General features: G+C 37.6%; 1 protein-coding gene across 12 annotated transcripts; it reads left to right on the forward strand.

Moving 5' to 3' along the window:
- Positions 1 to 414: 414 nt before the first annotated feature.
- On the forward strand, positions 415 to 25,028 carry LOC129778299 (cytoplasmic dynein 1 intermediate chain). Of its 12 annotated transcripts, none has more exons than XM_055785153.1 (11): positions 415 to 543; positions 1,027 to 1,215; positions 1,280 to 1,426; positions 1,485 to 1,609; positions 12,216 to 12,278; positions 12,769 to 12,789; positions 19,643 to 19,690; positions 22,928 to 23,077; positions 23,141 to 23,297; positions 23,356 to 23,728; positions 23,790 to 25,028. In XM_055785153.1, exons 1-11 carry the CDS (start codon positions 443 to 445, stop codon positions 24,606 to 24,608), a joined length of 2,193 nt encoding a protein of 730 aa, XP_055641128.1. In that variant the 5' UTR covers positions 415 to 442; the 3' UTR covers positions 24,609 to 25,028. The 12 variants fall into 12 exon arrangements, with proteins under 12 accessions (XP_055641128.1, XP_055641992.1, XP_055641287.1 ...); XM_055786017.1 differs by having other exon boundaries at positions 12,246 to 12,278; positions 22,904 to 23,077; XM_055785312.1 differs by having other exon boundaries at positions 12,246 to 12,278.
- Positions 25,029 to 27,416: the final 2,388 nt, after the last annotated feature.

The following is a 27,416-nucleotide window of genomic DNA, read 5'->3' on the forward strand; positions in this document are numbered from 1 at the left end:
ACAATATTTATCACTCCGCCTGCGAATGACGGATCTCTATAGTAGCATAACCGAAAAAGAACTTGAAACTATCATACTGTTGCAGCGGTGAGTAACGATTGTTAGTATTAAATTAGAAATACTTATAAATAAAATATTTTCGTAATGTAACAAGTGTTATTTTAAACTGGACATTATGCAAAAATATACATTCTTTAAACTAGAGGCGAATCCTGCACTAGGTGTATAAACTAATGCCCTTTCAGAAAACTCGTTTTATTCGGCGTCTCATTTATTGTTACATTTTCATCCACGAATAATAAAGAAATCAGATTACTCTTTGAAACGCATTCAACAAATCAAAGTTTTGAACAAATGTTAATAAATGTATTTGAATTTTGATTTCAGACATAAATCCGTTGATATACGGGCATCCCTAGAATTTTATTCAACAGCGCGATGTATGCCACCTGATACAAACATCTTGGCAACTGATGGGTCTCGTCTTTTTCGTGATCAGAATAGTAGTGTACCGTACTTGTGCTCCAAATTTTCTCGGCTTCGGTAATATAGTAGCAGATTTTTTTTTCATTCCATTAGAACCCAACTAACTGTTTAGGAAGCAGCCAATTAATATTTCAGTAAATCCGTGTGCTTGAAAACGTAAATAACCCATATTACAATACCCAGAAATCACGAGTGAAAATTTGCTCTCTAGCCACAACCTACTTTACTGTCCGCTGCTTTACTTTCCGTTTGCTCACTCCTGCTAATATTTTGCTATCGTCATCATAATGTGTTATCTTGTTGCTTACTAACGCTAGATTTATGCTGAGTTATAATTTGTCTCACTGATACAAGAAGTAATTGTGCAAAATGGGTCTCAAACCAGGGGGTTTGCATACTGAAAAATCGATATGTACAAATCGTGAAATGACGTCATCTCCTTTCTTTTTCTCTTCTGTGACTACAATGACAACAACAAACCTTGGAAAACGATTTCCATTCGCTGTTTGTCAACATTGCCCAACTCTCTCATCGTCACAGAGAAAAGCTGGAGAAGTTAGAGCAATTTACGAAGCTATCAAAGATGGATAGAAAGGCAGAGTTGGAGCGGAAGAAGGCCAAACTACAGGCCCTCCGCGAGGAGAAAGACCGCCGTCGAAAGGAGAAGGAGATGAAAGACCTCGAAGAGGCAGCCGGTAAATTAGGCCACCCGGAAAATAATACCAGAAAGTAAGTGGCTGTCATTTTAGGATACGTAACATACGAATGAATTGATTTTTTTTTTGTTTTGAAGGGACTTGGACGAGATGCTTTCTTCGCTAGGAGTAGCACCAGTTTCTGAAGTGCTTTCATCTTTATCTTCTGTTAACTCGGCCACATCAGACCATTCGGCAAATCACACCCCAGATGCCAGTTTACAGCCAAGTATTAACGGACAAAAGTTAGTGCGGCTCACTCATTTTATGAATAAGAAATTGATGAGATACAATGTTTTACAGCTATCGCAAGAAGCAAATCAGTCTGAGCCTAGTTTCTGTGCAGGCAACGAACATTCCACCGAAAGAAACGGTCGTCTACTCCAAGCAGACGCAAACTACGAGTACTGGTGGTCATGAGCGTGATGGTAAGTGTCCCTTGTCGGTTTTCCTGTATATCCTGTATTATCCATCATCTAACTAGATAACGAAAAAGACGAATGTTTTTCCCATGTTTAAATTTTTTTAATTGTCCGATATTCGAGCAGCACTACAATACTCGTTTCTTTCAGAACATTGTCCAAATATAATTCAATATTTTTATGTGATTAGTATAAATCTTGGTACAAAATTTTGCGCATACATGTATAAAACGATTTTAAGGTGAAGGTGGAAGCTAGCCACAAATGGCTGCCACAATGGCGCTCATTTCTTTCATCTCCGTTGCTCACCTCTCGCTCGAAAATCTATAATTGCGCGAAACTATGTGAAGAAAATGATCGTTTTCGCACACTTCCCATGAAGTAATATCAACCAAAATCTAATCGATTACTCACAAGATATTAAATTTTCATCTGCTGTCGCACTGTATAGTGAAAAACGTCGGAAAACTCGAGCAAGTGCTCTGAAAGTTAAATTTTCATTTTTCAATTTTCGGCAATGGTTTTGTTTGTATTGGTGAAAGCATCGTTATTTTTTCGACACTGATGCCAGACAACATCATCGAAACAGCTATCAAAACCACTCAATAAAATGTTATTCCTGAGTCATAGCCTTTCATGTCATGAAAATCAATAGAATAAAATAGTGTTGATATCAATACAATCATTATTTTTACGTTTAATGGGTCTATAATGTAAGTTTTAGCAACTTTAATATTGGGTAAGAAAATTGTATTGCAGAGCTCGGAACACTGTCACGGCTGCCTATGCTTTCAAAAACAATAAACGGAAAAGTATTACATTCAATCAAAATGTCTCAGCCAACGAAGAGAAGGGTTAAGGTTCTCCAACGTGAATATGTGAAAACGATACGATCAACGAAGGAAAATATTGAGGAATTATCAGCATCGAGTTACTATGCGGTAGAACTTGTTAATATCAAAAGAGCCCCAATTCGCATGTGTTATAAATTTGCACATGTTACGCTCGCGTATAATCAGAATTTTACTTCATATGCAAAAATACCCCTTCTATATATTTATGTTTGCAATTGGCATGGTTCATCGGAACATATCGTTCATACATTTAACTTCAGTATTGAATTGTTATTTTTTTTTTCAAATGTATTCAAAGACTCGTGTCAATGAAGCGCCACACAGTCTGATAAGTGAATTGATCTATTTGGATGTGCTTTGCTCTTCTCTCACAAACACTATTACCCCATTTTTACACGTGGTTTTACCTATACTACTACAATGGCTAGCTTCCACCTTCACCTTAAGATACTAATCGTTAATGGAGCTGATAGGCGTTGAAGTGGTCGAAATAGAATCGACATTTAGGTACGAAATATTCTGAGCATAGTATCATGGATGTTTCATTATTTCGGTATCACGAAGCAGGCTTCAAACGCCAAAACTTGATATCCTTAGTAAAAATTAGATTTTAGAAGAGTCTAAAAATCATGCTCTAAGAGCCATGTGTATGATTCATCGATGTAAACATTACTAAACAACGTGTTCAGAGCTTACAATTTACTGTAACAATTGTTTTTATAATACTAAGTGGGTATTCTAGTGCAGAAGCATGAATTTTTGATGAATATTCGGAAGCATTATTTAAAAGAAACCAGTCATAGAAGGCGTAGTTTCAAAATAATATATCGATGTTTGAGTTCTAGGTGGATAAAAATGGTGCTGTCCATTGAGGCAGTATTCTAGTCTAGAAATTTAAAAAAAACATTTTTTTTCCTTCATTTTTCGGTAGTTTAGGCATTCAAGAATATACCGTAGAAAGGACTTATTGAAAATCCTATTATTTACCGAGTTAGAGCTATTTTAGTGATGCGATATCTAACCTGGTGCGGCCATAACAATGAACTTCAAACGCATTTTTCTCGAAACCAGTACACGATATCTCAAGTTCTACTGAACCGATTCATGTCGAATTTATTTGGATACAATCTGCAGGCATCTCTCTATCGCATGAACCTCTAAAAATGATATCTTTAAAATTTTACTATTTTTATCGGGAAACGTCAGAAAAAACATTTCAAACCGCATTTTGTTTTTCAAACGGCCGATAGCGACATCTTTACTGATTCAGAATCTGTTCGATTTTTTTGTTTCAGATAACCAGAAGGGTTGGAATGGTGTACGCCAAGGCACAACTTTTTTTAACCCTCTCACTTCTTAAGCTCTTAACTATTCTAGCTACGAATATTTTTTCTCCGTTCAATTTTCGTTTTTTTTTGATAAAAGACAGATGAACAAATAATGATATAAAGGATACACTAGAATACTCCCTTAACCCCTTCCCGTACGATTTGATTTTCGAAAGAGCGAACCAAATGCAAACGCTTCGATGGATCACACATTGAGTAATTTCACTTCCCTGCTCAGCGTCTCTATGCCTTGTGGTATGCAAGTGCACCGCGAGAGAGACTCGATGTTGTACGTTTTGACACAATCATTTCACATCGAGTGAGACTCGATGTTGTACGTGCAAGGGTTAATGGTGTAAGTACTTCTTTGCAGATATCAAGTTTTCGTTTCATTTCTTAGGGTGGGTTTAGACTAGGGATATATTCATGTGAAGAAATATGATGAGATTTATAGAATTCGCATCAACCGTTTACACTAGCGTGAACTTCTATAATGAATATATTCATATCTTCGGTGAATTTATTCACCTGAAGTAGAACTGCATCCAACTTTAGTGATTTCTCACCAGTGAGAAATTCACAAGCGTTTACATATGCTGAATTTATTCAAGTTATATATACCTCGAATAAGTGTATCATATTTATTCTCACCCGTTTACACCTATTTTCACGTGAATAAATCCATCTATAGCTATAGATCTCCCTAATGTAAACCCGCCATTATGGACGTTAAAATAAGATTGGGCGGAGTAGTGGTGGTGAATTGATGCCAGGTTGAATGAAGAGGCAGATTTGTTTTCATTCGTCTCGTCAACTAGAATAACCATTTGCTAGAATAGTTCATCAGTAATCCTCGTTCTTAACCCTATACCATATTCTGCTCGTATGGCACTCAAAGCTTGTAGGGAAAAAATTCGATTCAAATTTCGGACATTTAAATTTTGTAATTTTTTGAAGAAAAATTACATTATACTTGATTATATTTTATAGTCAACTGCGAAACACTTACCAAGCAATAACAGTAAAGGAATAACGATGAAGATAACTGATGAAACACGGGAAAAATTGAAATATTAACACTTTGACGTCCGCACGATTCGTGAAAAAAATCTTCGCTTGGCGCCGGCAGCGCTAATTGGGATTACTTGGTTTGTCGCCGGCCGTTCTTGACATTATCGGGAAATTATAAATTGTTAAGTTTTACTAATCTCATCGATAGTTTTCATATGTTCTCAACCCTGTTCCCCTACTTTCATGACATTTCGATGATATACATACGTAAATATTACAAACCTGTCCATATTCCCCCCACTATATGTCCATGCGGGTAATCATCGAAAAAATGTTCTACTTTTCGGTCTGTTTTTATTGTAGTGAAAACATTGAAACACAGTCGGTCGATTAATTCGAAAAACAGTATATTGAAATGCAAGAAACTAAATTTAAGTTTGGAGAAACATGAGTTTCGAAAGATATAATTGAAGTTCCTCCTTATATGTCCGTATTTCCCCACCTCCCCTATTTATAAAAATATAAAACTTGTTGGGCGTGTGTAAGTTATTGTTACCTAAACAATACCCTAACACAGGGGTTTTCAGATTTTTTTTATGGCAGAGCACTTTTTATAGCAAAAAAAAAATAGATGGAGCACCTACATTTTTCCATCAACAAAACAAATCCTACTTGCATTGACATTACCTAACTGGGAACAACTATATTTCGGTTGCGTGCCGCAGTTACACGGCATTTTACCCGAAGTAAACAAAATAAAGCACTGTATGCGCTGTGAAATCGAATTAAAGATTGTTTTATTCCAAGGTGGGTTTTCAAGTGGAGCATTTGCTATAACTTAGCGGAGCACAAATTTCCGGCGGAGCACCATTTGAAAACCCCTGCCCTAACAGAATGCAAACAATACTAAAGTGCTATCGCCGGCCACTGAGATACTATGCGCACGTAACCACTGTGGTGTTGCCGGCATTCAGACGCTAGTTTTCGTACGTAACCATTGTGGTGTCGCCGGACGCCAAAGTGTTAATGAACGGTTAAACTCTACATGCTCACGCTTAGCGAACGTCAAACACAAACGATAATGAGTAGTGCTGTTAGATTCTCGCCTACTATGTTATAATTCAAAAGTTATTCTCATAGAAATATTATAGTGAAACCAAGGGATAACTCTAAAGCAGGGGTTTTGAAATGGTGCTCCGCGGGAAATTGGTGCTCTACGTAGCAAATGCTCCCATTTGAAGCCCCACCTTAAAAAAAAATAATCTTTAATCTGATTGCAATGGGCAATAACAAAATTTAAAATAGTCAGAACAGTTGCTCAATACGAGGATGATGATGATAAATCCATCTCATACAAAACTCCCAGATGAGCTATCCGTGACTGAATCGAACTTGCCACTTAGAATGTAATTAATTATTCAGGATAGAAATCTGAACCATCTGCGAGTTCTTCTAGGAACGTTTGTGCCATTAAACAATAAAATGAGTTTCCATCATGTGCCACTAGTTGAACGGAAAAAGTGTTGGTACTTTTACTTCAAATGCGTAACTGAAGGCACGTCATTTAATTCAAGCTATCGATCGAGTGTCCATAAATGTCAATTTTACACGAAGCCAGAACAATCGGACGTGTTGAGTTATGATAAGACGCCAGATTGCTAGTTGCATGCTAAAATATCGAAGTCATAAGTGTGGGCTAAAAATTGTTTTTTAAGATATCCATTTCCTCGAAAGACGCACGTAATATATCACACGATTCATAACAGCTCTGATCAGTCGAGAAAGTTTATCTGGGAAGATTTCCTAGTCCTAGATGTCCTATATGCATGATATGCCCGATCAACCGTATCATACGTTGTCTCAAAGTCAATGAGAATCAATCTTTCGGATTGAAAACATTTGATCCATCATAGTACTAGCTTATAAAACTCCTGGTTAACGGTGACGGTTAGTCATAAACGTATTATGTGCGATTCACATAGAACGTTACGGAGAAGAACGTTTACGTTCCGTCAACGTCTCCACCAATTTACACATGCAGTCAATGCTTGCACCAGCACCGTCACGTCAAATGTCAAACGAATGATTTATTTAATGTTATTTATGGTGTCGCCACCTACAACAATTTTAAAATGCAATGCCCCCTTTCGAATCAGTATGCCTAGAATCAGTTAAAATCATTAAATTCAATTATTTAAGTGCTTATACCCCGTAGTCCCGACCCTTCTTTCTTTCTTTGTTTTTAAGAGGCTTTAAACTTTGCAGTTCATTTGCCTCTACCCGACCCTTATTCAACAAAATTAATATATATACTATTTCTCTCAGCTAGTCCCGGTGGGAGATAGTATTAATGATGCAATTTTAAAGAATATAAAATATAGTGGAAAGTCGAGTATTCGGAATTCGTTAGAATTTCGTTGAATCGAACTATCTGTTACATAGCTATAGGAAACTGAGAGTTATAAACGAGAGCGAATCTTTTATGTTAGATGCATGAACAACAAACTCAATTCATTCTCTGGATTATTGTTGGCTCGAGTAGTTGATTTTCGGAAGAAAAGAAATAATTGGTTACGACAATGGCGCAGTTGGTAGTGCATTATAGGTGTATTTTCGAAGGAATCAAACGTGAAAAGAAAGGTGTGGTGCATAATATGTGGATGTGTAATTTTTCCAATTTTTCGGTCATGTAGATTCGTGGAAAAAATGTGTTCTTGTGTCGGCCATGTATATGCGTGGGGCAAACATAGTGTAATTGTTACAAGAATTTATATTCGTGGGATGGAGGTGATTCCGTCATCCATGACGGACATGGGATAAGCTGAACTTATGGAAGAAAAAATAATTGTCGGCCATGTTTATTCGTGGGACAAAAACAGAAATGTGGGACGAAGATTATTTCGTCGGCCATGAAAGACGTGGGATGAGCTAAGGCTTATCGGCCATGCAAAGAAAAATTGATTGTTGGCCATGACTATTCGTGGGACAATAAAAACTGAAACGTGGGACGAAGATTATTTCGTCGGCCATGAAAGACGTGGGATAAGTTAACGCTTATCGGCCATGCGAAGAAAAGATGATTGTTGGCCATGAGTATTCGTGGGACAAAAACAGAAACGTGGGACGAAGGTGATTTCGTCGGCCATGAAAGACGTGGGATGAGCTAACGCTTAATGGCCATACAAAGAAAAATTGATTGTCGGCCATGACTATTCGTGGGACAAAAACAGAAACGTGGAACGAAGGTGATTTCGTCGGCCATGAAAGACGTGGGATGAGCTAATGCTTATCGGCCATGCAAAGAAAAATTGATTGTCGGCCATGACTATTCATGGGACAAAGAAAATGTGGGAAGAAGATGATTTCGTCAGCCATGAGAGATATGGGATAAGCTAAAGCTTATCGGCCATGCAGAGGAAATTGGAATGTCAGTCATGGGACAAATCAAGAGACGAAAAGGGATGAATTAGTTTTCGTAGGCAATGGAAGTCGTAAGATATGTTGAGGCTTATCAGTCATGCAAAGAGAACATAAGGAAATAGCGTACATGAAGCAGATGGAAGAGTGATGATATATTTGCCGTTTTATAGGACGAAGTAAATTTCGTTGGCTATAACATTTATTGAATATGTTTAGATTTAGCAGTTATGGGTAGAGAAATGTCGGCCATTCATGGGACAAACAGGTTACGGAAGTAACAAAGAAACGGAATAATTTAATTTCAAAGCTAGGAAATCTAAAAATCGATTGTTAATTACGAAAGTTACACGATTTGTTTTCCTAAATAACATTTTACGATGTGTGGAACGATTTTTGTCGTTGGAAATGGGAAAAAAACATTTAAAGTGTATTAAAATATGCCTCCGCTGGAAAAAGTGACAAAATGAAGATTTTTTTCTCGAAGCTATGTTTCTTTAACTCGTCGGGCGAACTGGTTATTTGTTGAACATACATAGAATAATGTATAATTTGGCTCTGAAGCATACAATTTTGCCAGGTTCCGCGAAGTAGCGATTCGTACGGTGAATGGTCGAAAATGTATGATTCCGTGAATCAGTGTGATAATGTTGGATAAAGGAGATGTAAACCATAAAAGTTGAAGTAGTGTATGTAATTTTTTGAATACGATGATGATTTGTTGAAATGAAATGACAACTGTTAAAAGGGCAAATATCAAGATTAACGTTAACTAGTTGCGATGTATGGAAAATATGTGCATGATGTTATGAATACATCAAATAAAGGCGGTAGCTAGAAAAAAATGAAATAGAATAATAGAAAAGAACATTCATGGAACGCGTATTAAGAATGAACTTCTTCGGAATATATTTATTTCTGTTTTCAATTGAGACATTTTTTTTGTTAGCAATGACAGTTGGAAATGCGAAAATTATTTTATATATTGGTAATCAATCGTGTTTTTCTTGGAGAAAGTTCGAATGTATAAATTGGGTATGAAACATTCAATTGATTTAAATATAAAATTTACTGAACATGTGGACACAATTTCACAAATCAATGAAAAAAAAACAGATAATTACGAATAAAACATGAGTGATTAAAAGATTTTCTAGTTTGTTCTGGAGAATTTCTTATTAAAATCGAGGACAGAACAAATTAGCCAGATTTGATTGAAGCAAACCATCGTCGTCGACCAACTTAGTTGTTGCGGAAGCAATAAAGATTTCGCTTGTGGACCTTCTGGCTCAGATAGTTGTTGGAATTCGTAGAACGGGAGTATAATTGGTTTGAATTCTCAGAAAGAATATTTTTGAATCGCTCTTGGCTGGTTTTGAAAAACGAAGATTGATCGAAGTTTATGGTGTCGCCTTGAAAATTTAATGACATAATTTTCCACATGATTTATTTATAGGATAGAGAAGGGGAGTAAGGTGGGAGATAGTATTAATGATGCAATTTTAAAGAATATAAAATATAGTGGAAAGTCGAGTATTCGGAATTCGTTAGAATTTCGTTGAATCGAACTATCTGTTACATAGCTATAGGAAACTGAGAGTTATAAACGAGAGCGAATCTTTTATGTTAGATGCATGAACAACAAACTCAATTCATTCTCTGGATTCTTGTTGGTTCGAGTGGTTGATTTTCGGAAGAAAAGAAATAATTGGTTACGACAGTCCCGAATTATTTTCACTCCGAAATTTAGAACTGAGAGATTGCCAACATAAAAGTACAGTAAGTTACTTATAATACGACATGCCGTGGCACCACTCATTGTCGCATTGGAAGCGATTTTGACCTGTATTTTATTACTTAATTACTTTTTATTAACAATTCATCAGTCCATATATAAAACGAGCGGAAAACATCTTAAAACGATAGGAATGAACATTTTCTAGTTGAAAAACATGTTTAAACATAATGTATATTGATAAAAGTGGATTAATTCAATATTTCACAACGATTCTGAATTTCCACCGTGGAATCGAGATGTTGGTGAACTCACCATAGTTCACCGACTTCGGTGAACGTGAACGTGAAAACAGTGGTGAATATAGACGTCAAAATATTTCCCCGTTCATGTTCACGTTCGAATGTCCCAAGGCATTCTGAAAATTATTTCACCGTGAGCTGTAAAAGGATATGTTTAGAAATTTTCAAGTTTTCAATGAAAATTTTGATATGGATGCAATTTCATTCAATCGGATCTCTGCGCGGGTTGAAAACCTTCGTTGCTTCGAGTTGATTCATGAACAACTGTATATTTTATCCGAATAACTTTATTGAAGATCGGTGTTTATTTACTTCACGTTTACTGCCGAACTTGTAATATGAACGTGAACAAAATCATTCTATTCACCACGATTTTTTTAGTTGTTTGATCGCAATATAGTTCACCGTGAAATGATCGTACTATTCCACCACCTGTTCAAGTTCACGTTCACGGGAACTCTAAACCAGGCTTTAGTTGCAGTACCGTTTCTTCATTTTCAACAAATCCATTCCGTCGTTGATCGCCTTCCACTTTATGACACGAGTCTCTGCATCTTGCTCAACTTTTGCTTAGTGACGGGGTTAGTGGAACTTCCACTCTGGCCTTATAGCAGGTAATACACCGCATTTCATTCTCCAATCGCCCCTCGTGTTCGCCGATAAACCCGATCCATGGCTGCACCGATTCTTGCCAAGTCCTGTTCCACCTGGTCCAACCACCTCGCTCGCTGGGCTCCTCTTCTTCTTGATCTGACGTATGTGATATACAATGTTTTTATTGTGTACGGATCCTGGAAATGGTAGCTAAAGCGTTTGATGAAGCTCAACATACTATTTGCTCTATTGATGATTGTTTTGTAATGATCAACGAAAGTTAGTTTCGAATCTGAGGCCTAAGTCTACCTAAGTCTCTTACTCGTTGATATCTGTTTATGGGTTGATTTCCCAGCTTAACACCATTATTCAATGGTGTTCTTCTTGTAAAAGTCATTAAAGTGTATTTCCTAACATTGAGCTGTAATAAACACTCAGTGCACGAATTATAAAAGATGTTAACTTCATTTTTGAATGTTTGAGAGTCTTCTTCATTCTTTATTTTCGTATACAGCTTCATATCATAAGTGCCTCAACAATGTTAAGAAAAACGCAAACGTCATTAACAAATAAAATGAACAAAAGTGCTCGAAGCGACAAATTTTCTCTTTCAAACGCCTCATAACACTGAGTTAATACTCTTTATTGACTCCGGAAGGAATTCCGAATGGACAACACCACCAATAACCAAGAAAACAGTCAGCATTACCTTCACTTTTGATCGTCTTTGATGTGTTTTTTTTCGGTGTCGACTCGATTGCAGCGGTCCATGCTGATGATTATTGACTCGTTTGCATGTCATACTCGTACACCCATGTCTGAACGTGGGATCAGAATTTAGTCGTTCTGGCAAGTTTCCATTCACTCGAATTCTCGGGCTAACTCTCTCAAACTTAAATGACGATTTTCGAGTACCATTCCTTTTATTTTGTCATCATTTGAAGAGGTGAAAGATCGTCTGACAAATAATTCGTCAATTCGTGGCCACCTTTGAATGCCTTATATCATTCATGCTCCCGTGTTTTCGTCAGAGTTGAGTCACCAAATGTTTTTCCTCATCATACCTGGCTAAAGTGTGTCGTCTTATTTGTATGCGCCAGTCTTGGCTACTGGGTTGGTCACTTATCTTAAACTAGCTAACCCGGCGAACTTCGTCCCGCCCGCAATTGACCCCAATATTATCCCAGTAATAACAGTAATAACCAGAAATAACATGTTTATTAGTTCGTTGAAAAATAAAATATTTTTAGTTAGAAAGCATCCACACACATACTATCCTCTTGCCACTCTCTATGCTGAGAATAATGAACTCGAATCGTATAATATATTTTCGTTCAAGTGCTATTGATTGAAATAAAATAACAAATACAGTTTTTTCTTGCCATTCCTCACCTCTATCAGGATATATGGAGGATTGGTGGAGGCCGCGTAAAGGTAAACAAATCAACAATGTTTCCCTGTATAACTACTATCGTTTTCCCAAAGCCCATATATACCGTGTGTTGCATATAGTTATCTTATCTAGAATCTATATATCGAATCGTATCCTAATAACAATTGCTTTATGATCGAGGGGCGGGTCTTCCGGTAGCGATGGAGCATTTTCTATTTTCCTTCCGTTGTAATATGGCAAGCACCATTTTACTTCTGTTTACGTTATGTTATCATCAAACGAGATTGCCGACAGGCTTGTTGCTTTCATGCTTATCGTGCTATTTATTTATTTATTTTTTCAAGGAGCTTCTAGTAAATGATCGATAAAGTTAAGGTTTACTGGGAATTAAAAAAACAAAAGCAAAAGCTGTCCCATGTACATTTGCATCTCGTATACGGAAATGTTAATGTTAGCAACATGTTTGATAATCCACTACCGAATCTAATAGCTGTTTTATTTTTTCCATATCTCCATCCGACTTACTTTTAGCTCATGCTACGGACTATTACGGTAAGTGTTAGATTCTATTACTTTGTTCGTGTTGTTTAGAAAAACAAAAAAAAAATGATTGGAAGAATTGTTTTACATAATCAAGAAGTTCTTTCAATCAAGCAATGTATTACATCTTTCCATCATTTTTCACTAACCATTATTTTAGAGATTCTTGCCGAAGGATAGCTTTTGTTTTATTTTTTTTCGACTACCCCATACGTTATTAGGATTAGTATTTAGTTATCGAAAATAACAAAAAAAAAACACCAAACAGCCTCTGTTCGAAATACGACGTAAAATTTAATTTCTCCACCCATTCTTCCTATTCGTTTTAGTTTGTCTTTGTTTCTCAGTGTGGGGAAAAGCTTTGCCCCTGTTATTCATTTCTTATTTTACTAGAATGGAATTAGTTGTTACCGAGAGTACATTCATTCGCATGATTTTAACTAAACACGTCACTTAAAACTCTTATTTTTGGAATAAGTCACCCGTTGAGAAAGCTAGGAACGCAGCCAATATTTTTCAGAAAACTAAATAATTGTTTGTATATAGTTTCAATATGGTATCAGTCGGAAGGCGAATATATTCAATGTGGAATAAGCAGGGAATATTTTGAATGTTCACCATTTGCCATTTCAGAGGATGAATTTGCCTTTAAAAATATTACCAAACAAATGTTCAAAAAAGTCAATCGTTTCTTAATTAACTAACACATTAAGGGTCAAGTGGTCATACTGCTACGTGAATTGTCCAATATAAAATTCACATTTCGATTACAAGCCATTTTCTGATAACCACTACTGCAATCCATCGAATTTTTGTTATGATTTTAAGGCTGTGTTACTAAAAATATTAGAGTTGTGCTTAATACTGATCTTCTGTGAATTATATTCTCGGGATAAAATCATATGACTGGATCGTAAGTAACAAATTCTATCATGATCCAATGTCCTGGAAATGAAGATAATGTAGATGGTGGAGTTACGAGCGACAAAGCATACGCTGTCATAACTATGTTTCTAATCGTGAGGACAATATTTGTATTTATTTTGAATTTCCTACTAAATCCATTTGGACATGCTATTTTCAGCAAGAGTTTTATCAATGAAAAATACATTTTATTGAAGTTCCCGCTAATTGTGAATATAAGGTGACAGCGTGCAGTAGATATATATGAAAAAGACGAATAAAAGTTAAATTTTAGTACGACATTGTCACTTCCCACGGCCATAGAAACAAACGAACTTTCTTTTGTTTAACCTCTTCCCGTATTATTTAATACGTCACACATCAAGTGATTTCACTACTCTGCTGAGCGTTCTAGCACCCTATGTTATGCAAGTACACCACGAGTGAGACTCGATGTTGCACGGAAAAGGGTTAACCATAACCATACCATATCTATATTTCTATATTACTGTGGCTCGGTGTGTGCGTGATGTGGGAAAATAGTGTTCAATTAGGCAGCATTTCACCGAAAATTTTACTGCTTTCGAGAACTAAGAGTACGACCGCTTTCTGGACCTTTTTACCATATCAATACCGGAAATAAGTCACAGTACAAACCGTTTCAAGTTTTCATGAGAAATTTGACTCAAATCATCATGAAACCGTGAGTATTCTGATCATTGTTTTGTTTCTTCCATACACACTTCATAGAGAACGCAAATAATTACGACACGAAATTTTGTATGCATACTTCGCCTACTGCTTCACCTCGATATGTAACTCATTGATCATAACCTGAAATTAACCAAACATTTAAATTTTAACCAAAACATTTAAAAAAACGTCAATTTCTGCAATAAATAATAGAATTTAACAACGTGCCTGTGTGAAATTTCGCTGAAATAATGAAATTAAGTGTGTTCACACCTTCAAAGGATTACAGATGATTCGAAAACACGAGTAGAACATTGCGTTGAACGCTACAAAAGAAATCATTCGTCATCAATTCTTTCCTACATCGTTGAATCTTGTAGTGTGCATACACGTGTCATAAGCAGATCGCTTCAAACCGATACGCTTCAGTTCAACATTTAACTTCTGGTTCCACATCCTACTAACTCGCTTGAGGCCATAGTGTGCTTTACGACCGAACCGAGAAATCCACGAATCGTTCCGGTTGATCGATGTAAATGTATTCATCGTCTAAATCTCCGTGTAGAAACGCCGTCACCACATCCAGCTAATTAATCGTGAGAATTATTTTGGCGCCCATCGACATCAGGTACCGAGGTACCGAGCGTACCGGGCGTGAAGTTTTCATCGTAGCCTATGACCTGTGATCTATGACCTGCGAGAAGCTCTTGATCGCTTCAGGTCTTTGTATCGCTTCAGGTCCATTCGCATTCTTTTTTTTTTATGGACCCACTTTTAGCATAGAGGTTTCCTGCCGCTTGGCATCAGCAAATCCTTCCATTTTCCAGTCCAGTCCTGCTGGTTCACTGTTCGGAATCGACATCTTGTTTCAAGAATGTCTTCAAAATTTTTGGATTTGGAAAAAAAATCTTCCATACAAGACTATGGAAGCTATGATATCATTCCTGGGGCAATAACCAGCCGCCACCATCGAAATCACCTTTCGTGAAGCGACGAAATCAACTGCGGCACGTTCTTCACTTATAACTGTAGACTGTACACTTCGTAGTTACTCTCCGTGATTGATCTGAACCAGCGAAATTGCATAAAGAACACACCGAATGAAGCTTGGGAGTAGCAAACCATTCTCATTGTACAAGTTTCGGTGATTCGAACTTTGTATAGTCAATAACGATGCCGGCCACGTTCTTACAGTCACCAGGGGAAGGGAAGGAATGTGAGTATGATATTCGCCGCCCGAAGGTCAGAAGGGTGGCCTCTATAGCGATCCATTTCTCTCTTTTCATAATAACCATGGATAACAGCTATTATTCATGACGTTTCGCGCATATCGAAATCGACTTGCACCAGTCTTCCGTGATTCACATTAACACTTTGACGGCCATGAGTGCCGTACTGCACTCGAAAATTATTCCGCTAGTGCTATGAGTGCACCACCACACACGCGAAACCTTCCAAAGTTTCAAACATGTGCGCTACAGCACACGTTTTACGTTAAAACTAATGTGTTTTTCGTTTTACTGACCTCAATACATACTAGGACACTTCGATTTCATAGTTCGGCATCACTGCTTGTATTATTCTACCAATTACAATTTATCACTGCCCGATATGCTCTAAAAAGTTTTTATGTCTGGATTTTTTTAATAGAAGACATTTTACGAGTTTCAAATAATGTTATAAAAAATGTAATTTCGAAAAAAATTGTTTTATAATTATTTTTATCGATATTAGGGCGCTATGTATTTCGGGATTGATTAAAGGTACAACAAAGGTTTTTTTTTTATCATAATGCAGGTAATGTATCGTAAAAAAATATTGAAAAAGTTATTCCGTTGAATATTTGATGATTTTTTAGTACTTTTCTTCGGATATCCCCCATCAAAATTTGGATTCTCTGTTGGTCAACCTCAGCTTTGTTACCCTTCTTCAATTTCTGCTTCCCAATTGCCCAATATTTTTCGATTGGGCGAAATTGGGAGCAATTCGGAGAATTGAGGTCTTCGTTAATGTTATCGACCCAATTATCACGATACTACTGAAGCACTTGTCGACCGTAGTGGCAGCTTACCAAATCTGGCCAAAACCGAACTTTTGTGAGCCTTATTAAAAAAAGACGTTTCTGCAGACACTCTTCCATATACATTTTGGAGACCATTGTCTTCTTTGTGACGAGAATTTTGGTTTTCTTGCCACAACCGCGAATCCCTTGCCAAATCAAGAACTTCTTGGCAAATTTATAAACGAAAACGAACTGATGGGGATATCTCCTCTGGCAGTGGTCTTTTTTTATTTCAAGCCTGGGATCTGTCCAAAATCCATCTTTACGTACGTTCCGTCATCCATAAGCATGTATCCTCATATTTCGTCAAAACCTTGTACAACTTTCGAGTCGTTTTTTTTGGCAACCATATTTTACTTCAGCATCCTGTTTGGTGGCTCTAATGGGCACCTTACACGATCAAACTGATTGACAATAAGTGTCTTCAATATCGTGACAGCTAGGCTTTCGACATCCGATCTAACCTCAATCAATATTTTGCCACCTTACACGGTCAACCCGAGACAACGAAAATATCCGCGATGGCTAGTGGCGACATACGAGTTTGGGATTCAAACTATTCTCCATCAGATTAGAAGGCTAAAAGGCAATTTTCAATTGGTAAAATTTGAATGAAAATATCTACTTGGTATTATTTAATTAGTTGAAGCGCGTAGTCCTAATTCTAACTTAACCCATTTTCTATGAATTTTCAGATATTCCTACTAAAATTTATTATTATTATATAACGTTAGTTTCAGATACAATTTTTGTATGGGATTTTCTCACCACTTGCAGAAAAAAAAGTGATTTGCATTCACATAAAATACTAATTTGATTTGGAAAAGTTAATTTTCATTCATAATTTACACTTTAAAACTCGTTTTTCCTTCTCAAAAACACATCATAATACTCGCTTCACAAACACAGACTGATCCTTTCAGTTTCAGGGATGCCAGATTATTTTAGATTGCGAAAATATATGCAAATTATATTATCTGCAAACAAATGTTTTTATTCGATAAATAAGACTATGACAGTAGAACCCCGATTATCTGTATCTGTATCTGTACCCCGATTATCTGTATCTGCATCTATTTCTGTATTGATAAAACATAGTTTCTATGTTTAAACATCATCCCGACTTTTCGCGAATAATCGGGATTCTACTGTAACTTGAATTAACACGTGATGTTTTTTCACCTGTGATTTTCCCAGATCTTCTCATTCTCCAAATTTTATAGCGGAGTGTGAAGAAACACACAACTTAGACTAAAGTGGCTGCCCCGCTGGCTAGCGCAAAGACTGAACGGGTTCAATGTTAAAAAATTTCTAAGACGTTGTTAATTTTCATTCACTCTCTCACCATCACATTGTCAGTTTACTTTGAGGTTTTGATTTGTATCGCGAAAAGTACTGTATTTTGCTATTTTAGGTACAGTAATTTACATTTAATGCGACATTTAATTAAATTTTATAATTGGACAGACCTGTATGCGACACGTTTAGTTAGACTTTTTTGTAAACATCGAGTTCGGGCCCAAATTATGGCCCCACATTGAAATTCGCCGCCAGACGTCGACGCTGTACCACTCTCATCTTCAATATCCAATTACAGGTCAAATCGCCTCCAATGCGACACTGAGTGGTTCCTCGGCATGTCGCATTAAATGTAAATTACTGTATCAGTTTTCCAAACCAAAAGCTTTCATTTATGATTCCTACAATTTCAGAAGTTTATAAATTTTAATTGCAATCGCAATAAAGACTAACAAACATTAAATGTCCGCTTGCAAATCTGGCAACTCAGTCTGGAAGTCCGTGAGGTAAAACGTCATTATCATGCATCCATATGAAATGTCACGATATTGATGCCTGAAAATCAGAAAATCCGGATTTCTGCGTTGTCGGCCATGTTCAGCTGTCATTATGCTCTCAAATGTCATCATATTGTCAATAAATTTGACCGTGTAAGGTCCGCTTGAGACACGGAGTACTGGTAGGTACTGGTAGCTGTAGTTTTTAGCGATGTCGTAGTCTGAGAGTTCCGGGTTGTTCTCAATAACTTCAACCTCAGCTTCCGATCGTATGTTCCACTACGACGCCTTCTGATCAATTCGAACAACAGTTGTACGTTCACGAAAACGTTCCAGCACATCATACACCTGACCACGCCAGATTGTTAATGTGAGTGTCCAAAATCAAATTTACTCTGTCGGGTTCAATTCTGTACAAATTTCTTCAAAAAAAGACGGATCAACGTGAGATTTTTACCGTCGAACGATACAGGTTTTCCAAACGAAAAAAATGTTTCAGATACGCTTACTATGACCGCTGCTCACGGCTTGCATAGATTTCGGAAATTTCGAAAGATTCGATGACTCGAACGGATAGATCGGAATTTCCGTTTCGAGCGTGCAGAATCAAATCTGGACGCGCTTGCTCTGTTGAAGTCATGGTATAAACAAATGACTTCATTCTGACAACCAATGCCTACTGCGATTCTTTGACAACTGAAGTCTACTGTGTCATAATGACAGCGTTTTTATTGTGTCCGTTTTTTTCGAGTTTGAGTTATATGCCATGTTTCAACATTCAACTTTGAAATAATAACTGAACAGTAATAACACCCATACCTCTAGTTAGGTCCATGAATGTTACGAGGAGTTATGGTAACTATAACAGATTATGATGTTGAGTTAGGCATACGATTTTTCATTCACTGTTTATCAGACTATTCAAATTGGAGTATGATGGTTATTATCATTTTTATTCATGATATAGCAGAACCATAACTTTTTCCATTTCTACGGTTGTCTTCATTGGCTGTGTTCTCATGCTTCTCGATCGATTCACACAATCAAAATACACAAAAATAAAAATGGAATCAATTCTACCCATTCTCTTCTGTGTTCTGCTCATCTCATTTTCATGTTGTTTATCCATTCATTCAAAAACAAACAAAAAGATATTAAGTAGTAAGATATTCCATAAACGTAAAATTGTGTAGCTGCTAAGTAGTGTGCTTAAATTTATTTGAACTGATTAGGAAATTTCGAAACGATACTCTATCGTTATTGTTTAGTTTAGAATCTCTTTCTAGCAATTTCTATGCTGCTTTTCCCCTCTTAACATTTCGTCTTTTTCCTATCAATAATTTCAAATAACTAGCCTCCAGTTCATAGTTAACGACAAACAGTTAAAGTTGAACTTTCTTTCTGTTTCAAGATGAATACAATCTAAATCCCGGTTTAGAGTGGGAGGATGAGTTTACAGGTAGGTTCTTCCTAACATGACTAATCAATATTAGTCTATCTAAAAACGGCTTAGTAGAATTCCTTTGAATCTGTTTATATTCTATAATACAAATAGAGAATGCCTTCTTTTTTACTAGAACGAATTGAACCAAAAAGTTTTTTTTAGAACGTTTGCTTTAGTTTGCCATAGCACTTTATATATTTGTACAAAATTGTGTATTTTTTCACTTTTAATTTTAACGCAACATTTAAAGGTTGCAGTTTTGAAGCCTTATTTTTGAATGAATGACTGTTTCGCGAATGTTTTTTTTTATTTGTCTTTCACTTTTCTCTTGCTATCTCATCTGTATCTTTCACCTTTGCTATTATATGTTTGTTTCAATCCAGCATCTTCCTGTCGTAGAAATTATCTAAACTTCGGACATGATTTCCGTCCCCCTTATAACCCCTATAAGTAATACACACTGCTGAGACCCCTTCCTTCTCCATGTTTTTAGTCTTTGGCCTTTGGCTTATCTGCTGCTACGGTATTTAATAAATGTTGGAGTCCACATTATGCAATAAGTATCATACAGCCTACATACACAAACACAAATAATGTACTAACGCGTAACGTCAAAAATAAAATTCATTTGAAGAGCGTGATAATAGAATACCACAGGTATAATAATAAACCTCGCGTTTCCAGAAGCGGTCTCAAAACCGAATCAAAGCCAATCAAATGGGTGGAGAAATTAGAGTATTTGTACATAATTTCCATCACGGGTTGTTCAGTGGACCTACGAGAGGACTAAACCTCGTTAATTGTCCATTCAGAGAAAAAGAGGCTCAGTACTAGCAACCTAGCGAAACCATCTGTAAATAACCCGCATCATGTTCTCACTGCTACTGCTCTAATATGTTCAAACACCAAATGTTATCCATATGTATATTTCTCTCTACCCATATATCACTAAACATATTTGGCTTGATTCTCTAGCAAAATCTACAATCTATAAACAGTAACTATACTATCCATTAATATCGTACATTACAAAATTGGAAAGTTGTTACACGTTGGCACATTGAATAGTGGTGAAACAATGTTCACTTAGAATCTAGGTTTCACCATTCAGGATGCCAGCGCGTTAATAATTAAAGACCGTACTCGAAAAAAAATGCAACAAACAAAAATGATCACCAAAAATTCATTTGAGGTCGGATATTTCTGAAACTCTCGGGAAATAAATAAACACATATTAGCTATGTTTTTGCAAAGCTGGTTTATTCAACCTCCTCTCCTAAGCTAGATGCTCGCACTTTGGACTTAACGCTACTCCTCAAATCCTGCGCAACATGTGCGCCATCTTTCTCACACACTTCTTTCCACTCTTTCTGCAAATCCTGGTCATTTTGTTTTTCGGAGCTTGACCATAATAATCGACCAGACATTCTTCTTCCGGAACATTCAGGCCGGACTTGTCGACGAAAAACTTCAGGTCGGGTGTAGTGGATTAACCTCCGGTCGATTTCGTCCTGCCTTTTTTTTATTCTCTCTCCTATCCTATACCTCGACTTCTAATCTCAATCAATTGTCAACAAACATACGGGAAAAAATTCATGTCGTAGCACCGGGGACGAAATTAATTCTTTCATACTCTGTTTGTATGTATGAAACAGATTTCGTAGATTTATTCTCGTCACCAATTGTAGTGGGTTACTCTCCGGTCAATTTCGTCCAGTCCTTGATTCATCCTGTTCGCACACTCTACTTGGTCATCGTATTATGTTTATCGCTTCAGTTAGGTGCCTTCCTCACCTTGAAGTCATAAAGTCCGGCCCGCTTCATTGTCTACTAAACGAAGCAGGCGGAAGAAATGGACGAATTTCATGCCAACTCGACTGGCCATTGGCAGCAACATCTCAGATTGCAGTGAAACGTTGTGGGTGTAAAGACATTGGTCCTTTAAGCAACTTTGTATTCTTGAAATCTCCGAAAAAGAATTAGACTATTTTTTTTGCAAAAGGGGACAACATTGTTTTTTTACAAAAACTCATAACTCAAAAACTACAATATCTACAAAATTCTACAAAAAAAATGAAAGATAGATTTTTTTAAATCTTCATAACAAATACCAAAATAATTTTGAATAAAAATTACACTGAAAAAAAATTAAAATTAAGATTCCTTTTTCTCAAAAAGGTTTTTTTTTTATTTTCAAAAAAAATATTCGAAGAGCCCTTACAATTTCCAGGGCTATTCATATCCATGTTTCCTACATTTCACTCCTTGATTATAATTTTGTAGATATTGTAGTTTTTGAGTAAAAAGTTGAAAAAATAAAAAAATAAAGAAAAATTATTTCGCTCTTTTTAAAAAGTAGTCCAATTCTTTTTCGAAGATTTCAGGCATGCAAGCTTAAATGACTAATGTCTTTACACCCACACCCGAATCGAATGGTTCGGATGCCGCTTAAAGTAATCCCTCACCTTCCTTGCCTTCTCGGGATCGGTCGTCGTCGCTTTTCTTCCGCTGTCAAATTGTAGCTAAGTCGTCTGGGTCTCCTTGAACAATTTTAACATACGGGACACGGTCGAATGGTTGATTCCCAACTGTTTCGCGATCCACCTGTGAAACTAGCCTGAATTTTTCAGGACAGCACCCATACTTTTGTTATCGAAGCACTTTTTGCTTGGAAGCCATTTTGATAACCACTTGACAGATTGTGACGAAATTTTGCACATGTAAACATTACACTATAAACTAATTCTACCCAAAATTTCATCATTTTTTACCCATGCAATAAAAAGTTTTACACAAAAGAAAGTGTTGCATTTTTTTCGAGTACAATTTTTATTCGCGTTTTTAGATTAAGAAGTATATGAAATTGTTTGTAAATAGACCCTGTTTTTACTTAACACGCATTAGGCTCTTGTCATACCCCATTTTACCCGCTGCAGATGAATGAAAAATCTTCTTGTACGGCACATTTTTATCCAATTGTAATTGTTTTATGTGTTGATTTACTGTCAAAAAAGTTTCACTTCAATTAGTTTGTAGGAGACAACGATGAGCATAATGAGTCAAAGTGGATGGTTCATTTCATTGCTCTGCAAACGGGCTGGCAGAAAAAATGTCTTTCTTTTAACATAATTTAGATTCATAACACCCCAATGTAAATATGTAGCGTAACGCGTTGTTGTGTGTTGACAATACATGATGTCTAGAGCAAGATTAGTTTTACTCATACAGTGCTTACTTTTGGCGACGGTCAAGGTGACGATGAAGAAAGCTCCCTTACTCATATCGATCATGGTTTCCACTCGAAACTACCACCGGGTATACTTCCACATGGACTGCCCACGGTCAAGGAGGTGGCACCCGCCATCACACCACAAGAACAGAAGAAGGAAGAAGTTAAGGAAGGTAACGCAGGCGAAAATTAGTTGTTGACATTCCAGATTTTTTCATTTGTCCTCTTGATTTTAGTTAAAGAACTATCCGCCGAGCAAAAACAGATGATAATATTATCAGAAGATTTCCAACGTTTCATCCTGAAGGCAGGAAAGGTTATGGAACGTGCTCTATCGGAAATGGTAGACATATACACCGATTACATCGGCGGTGGCGATACCGATGACATCAAGTAAGGCTTTTGAAGCAAAAAGCGCCACAGCGTATTTCAATTCATCTTCTTTTTCCAGCGATGAACGTTCATTGGCTCGATTGTCTTTGAATCGGACATTCTATTGTGATCGCTGGTCGAAAAATCGTTGTGTAACATCGTTCGATTGGTCAACACACTTTCCAGAACTTCTGGTTGCTTCGTACCACAACAATGAAGAATCTCCCAATGAGCCCGACGGGGTAGTGATAGTATGGAACACAAAATTCAAGAAGCATACCCCGGAAGATGTTTTCCATTGTCAAAGTGCCGTAATGTCTACTTGCTTTGCAAAATTTCATCCTAATTTAATCTTGGGCGGAACTTACTCCGGCCAGATAGTGCTGTGGGATAACCGGGTCCAGAAACGAACTCCGATTCAACGGACACCACTCAGCACAAACGCGCATACTGTTGGTTACAGCTCATATTATACTATTTCACAGTAATATTCATATGTGTCCTTTTTTTCAGCAACCCGTATACTGTCTGTCGATGGTTGGCACCCAAAATGCTCACAACGTTATCTCGATCAGTTCGGACGGTAAACTGTGCTCGTGGAGTTTGGATATGTTGTCACAGCCACAGGACGTTCTCGAGCTGCAGCAGCGACAGTCGAAGGCTATTTCAGTGACGTGCATGGCCTTCCCACACAACGAGGTCAATAACTTCGTGCTGGGAAGTGAAGACGGTTACGTTTACTCGGCGTGTCGTCACGGCAATCGATCCGGTATCGGGGAAACATACGAAAAACATCTGGGTCCAGTGACAGGTATCTCAGCACATCACAATCAATCGTCGCCAGATTTTGGCCATCTGTTCCTTACTTCTTCCATTGATTGGACCATTAAATTATGGAGTCTGAAGGACAATAAACCTATTTACTCGTTCGAAGATAACTCTGACTACGTGATGGATGTGGCTTGGTCACCAATTCATCCGGCGCTGTTTGCGGGAGTAGACGGAAGTGGTCGATTAGATTTGTGGAATCTAAACCAGGATACCGAGGTACCAACCGCGTCCGTTGTTGTCGACGGTCAGCCGGCATTGAATCGAGTTTCCTGGACACCGTCTGGTTTGCATGTAACTGTTGGTGACGAAGCTGGTCGAATCTATGTGTACGATGTGGCGGACAATTTAGCCAGCCCTCGGATGGATGAGTGGAATAAGCTTAACTCAGTATTATACGAGCTCAAAATGAATCAGAACGACGAGTTTGATGATATCGATAAGAAGTCACCTATTCCACAGAATCCATCATTGACGTCTCTGACATCGTCACCGCTTATATGAAATTCAATACGGCCCTATTGAAAGTACGATGGGGACTAAATAACAACCTTATATATGCGTGCTTAAGTTGCATGAGCGAGATGTTGATATTATTTAAAAGAATAATGCTTGTTGAGAGAGAGAGGAGTATGAGGATAAAGTCTGGAAAATAATTTTCTAAAAGGGAACCAAACGTATGAACAGGTAGAAAAGCTCAGAGTGCTGTCAGTTGAGTTATATTTAACACAATACAGACATATAATATAATAGGCAGCTTATTGTGCTAATATTGTAAAATAATCAAAACTTAAAATTTTAAACTACTTTTGAAAACATTAGAGTTAATTCAGTCTAATACCATGCGCAAGAAATGAACATTAATTCATGTTATCCTAATCGTAAATAAACTTATCCGATGGAAATATTCCTTAAACTGAATACAAAGTGATAAATTGTTCGTTTTTATCATTGAGAAAAAACATAGATCTTCATTCGTCTGCTTACATCAACACACAACCGGATGCTAGAATAAGCCACACATCGTTGTAGAATATTACGAATAGCAGTGCCCCTAGATTGCTGCCTTGTGGTACTCCCGAACAAACAGCAAACGGAGTTGAGGCTGGAGCTTAACACGGAGAGTTTTTCATGAAAAGTATGACCTCAGCCAGTTGATGAATCCTTCAGAAGCACCAAGACGGGATGCTCTCTCAACAGAATACGGTGGTCAATTTGATCGAAAGCGGCCTTTATGTCGGTATAAATAGCATCAACTTGAGCACGTTCTTCTAGGCGGTTGACACAAAACTTTTAGAAATCGAGAAGATTTGTGTTGACCGAGCGTCCTGGCATTAAACCATGTTGTACTGATGAGATATAGCTCTTAACTTCCAAGAAGACAGCATCGTTTACGATCTTCTCAAACAGCTTAGATGCGGCAGATAATTTGATTGACCTGGGTACATTTATCTCCTTTTTGAAGACGAAAAACACAAAGGAGTGCTTTCACACATCTGGAAACATTCTTTGATCCAGCTGTAGAGTCAAGATCTAGGCATCTATTCTCTGTGTACCCTATAATTTCACACCAGGAGAGAATATATGAATAAAGATGGTTTTATATTATCCAGCTCGTAGCGTAACCGGCACAGGTCGACAAATGCATCATGTATTTATATTATCAGACATAGCGGCTTCCCAGTGCAGACCGACAGCACCGCCGAAGATATTTGTTTTTGGAGCGAGAAGATAAATTCGCGTTGAGAAAATTCGCGACAGTTACAAAAAAAATTGAGATAAATTCGCGACAGTTACAAAAAAAATTTCAGGGAGTTTTCAATAGATATTAGAAAGAACATAACTATTTTGTTTACTCTCCGCGAAGCAGATTCTACAATTGGTCGGTGTTAGCTGCAGCCGCATGACTATTGTCAGCATTTGTGTGCAATACGACAAGCCAGCGACTTTAGAAGGGCTCAGAGACAACATTCAACGCCAAATTCGCAATATTCAGGTCAAAATGTGTGACCGGGTAGCGGAAAATTGGATCCAACGGATCAAACGCGGAGAACGGTCCCGTGGTGGTCAAATGACCGAAATCGAGTTTCATTCTTAAAATGTAAGAACATACGGCTTATTTCATTCACCGAAGAGGACGTCTACAGGAAGCTGAGCAGTCTCGAAGCCTTGAAGGGAGCCGGACCGGATAAGTTGCAACCTTCTTTCATCAAGGCATGCAGCTCCTCGTTGGCTTTGCCGTCTACTTTCAACCGTTCGCTGAGAGAAGGGCAGTTTCCCGCATTATGGATAACTGCATCAATAATCCCTATTCATAAATCAGGTGACGTCCACGATATGCAAAATTACAGAGGAATATTGATTCTGAGCTGCATGCCGAAAGTTTTTGAAAGTGCTGCTGCTGGATCTCATATACCCATCTGTCCGCCACATCATCGCAAACGAACAACATGGGTTTGTCAAAAAACTACTACAACAAATCTCATGAGCTACGTTTCTCTGCTGATTGACAAAATTGAGAAAAGGCTGATCGTAGTGCACACGTACGGATTGGCTCGTCAGTTTCATCGCCCTTTTCTGTCACCTCTGGCGTGCCGCAGGGCAGTCACTTGGGTCCTCTGCTCTTCGTACTCTTTATTCACGATATTTGCGCTGTTCTCAAATCGCCTAAGTTGATGTATGCAGAAGATCTGAAATTGTTTCGTGTAGTAACATCACGTATGGACTGCTGTGCTCTTCAAATGGCTGTAGATACTCTGCTGGAATGGTGCTCAATAAATGGCATGGAGGTGAATATTAGGAAATGTCATGCGATAAAATTTTCGTGGCTTTGCGGTGATTTGGATATACGATGGGGTCAACCGAAGTGGAAAGAGTTGCAGCCGTCAACGACCTGGGTATCGTGCTCGGCAACAAGCTAAAATTTACGCAGTATATTGCAACAGTCACCGCTAAGGGTTTCACCGTTCTCGAGTTCATTAGACGCCACACTCAGGCATTTAGATATGTCTATTGCCTCAAATCGTTGTATGTGTCTCTCATACGCAGTATATTGGAATACGGTGTTACTGTTTGGGCCCCATACCACGCTGTTTACATCGCTCGCTTGGAACGTGTGCAGAAAAGTTTCATCCGATATGCTCTTCGTCATCTCCCCTGGCGCAACGACCAACATCTGACCGCATATGATGAACGCTGCGCACTGATTCACTTACCGACACTGCAAAAACGACGAGAATTTCTTCAGAAACTGCTGATTTTCGACCTTCTTAACAACAATATTGACAGTGCTGAAGTTTTGGGCAAGCTTCG

The sequence above is a fragment of the Toxorhynchites rutilus genome, chromosome 1 (assembly GCF_029784135.1).
Source record: "Toxorhynchites rutilus septentrionalis strain SRP chromosome 1, ASM2978413v1, whole genome shotgun sequence".
Taxonomy (NCBI): domain Eukaryota; kingdom Metazoa; phylum Arthropoda; class Insecta; order Diptera; family Culicidae; genus Toxorhynchites; species Toxorhynchites rutilus.

Coding starts and splice junctions, on each gene's coding strand:
- LOC129778299 (XM_055785153.1), top strand. CDS start 443: ATGCCACCTGATACAAACATCTTGGCAACTGATGGGTCTCGTCTTTTT. Junction 1,427..1,484: donor CCAAGTATTAACGGACAAAA/GTTAGTGCGGCT, acceptor AATGTTTTACAG/CTATCGCAAGAAGCAAATCA. Junction 1,610..12,215: donor TGGTGGTCATGAGCGTGATG/GTAAGTGTCCCT, acceptor TAACAAATACAG/TTTTTTCTTGCCATTCCTCA.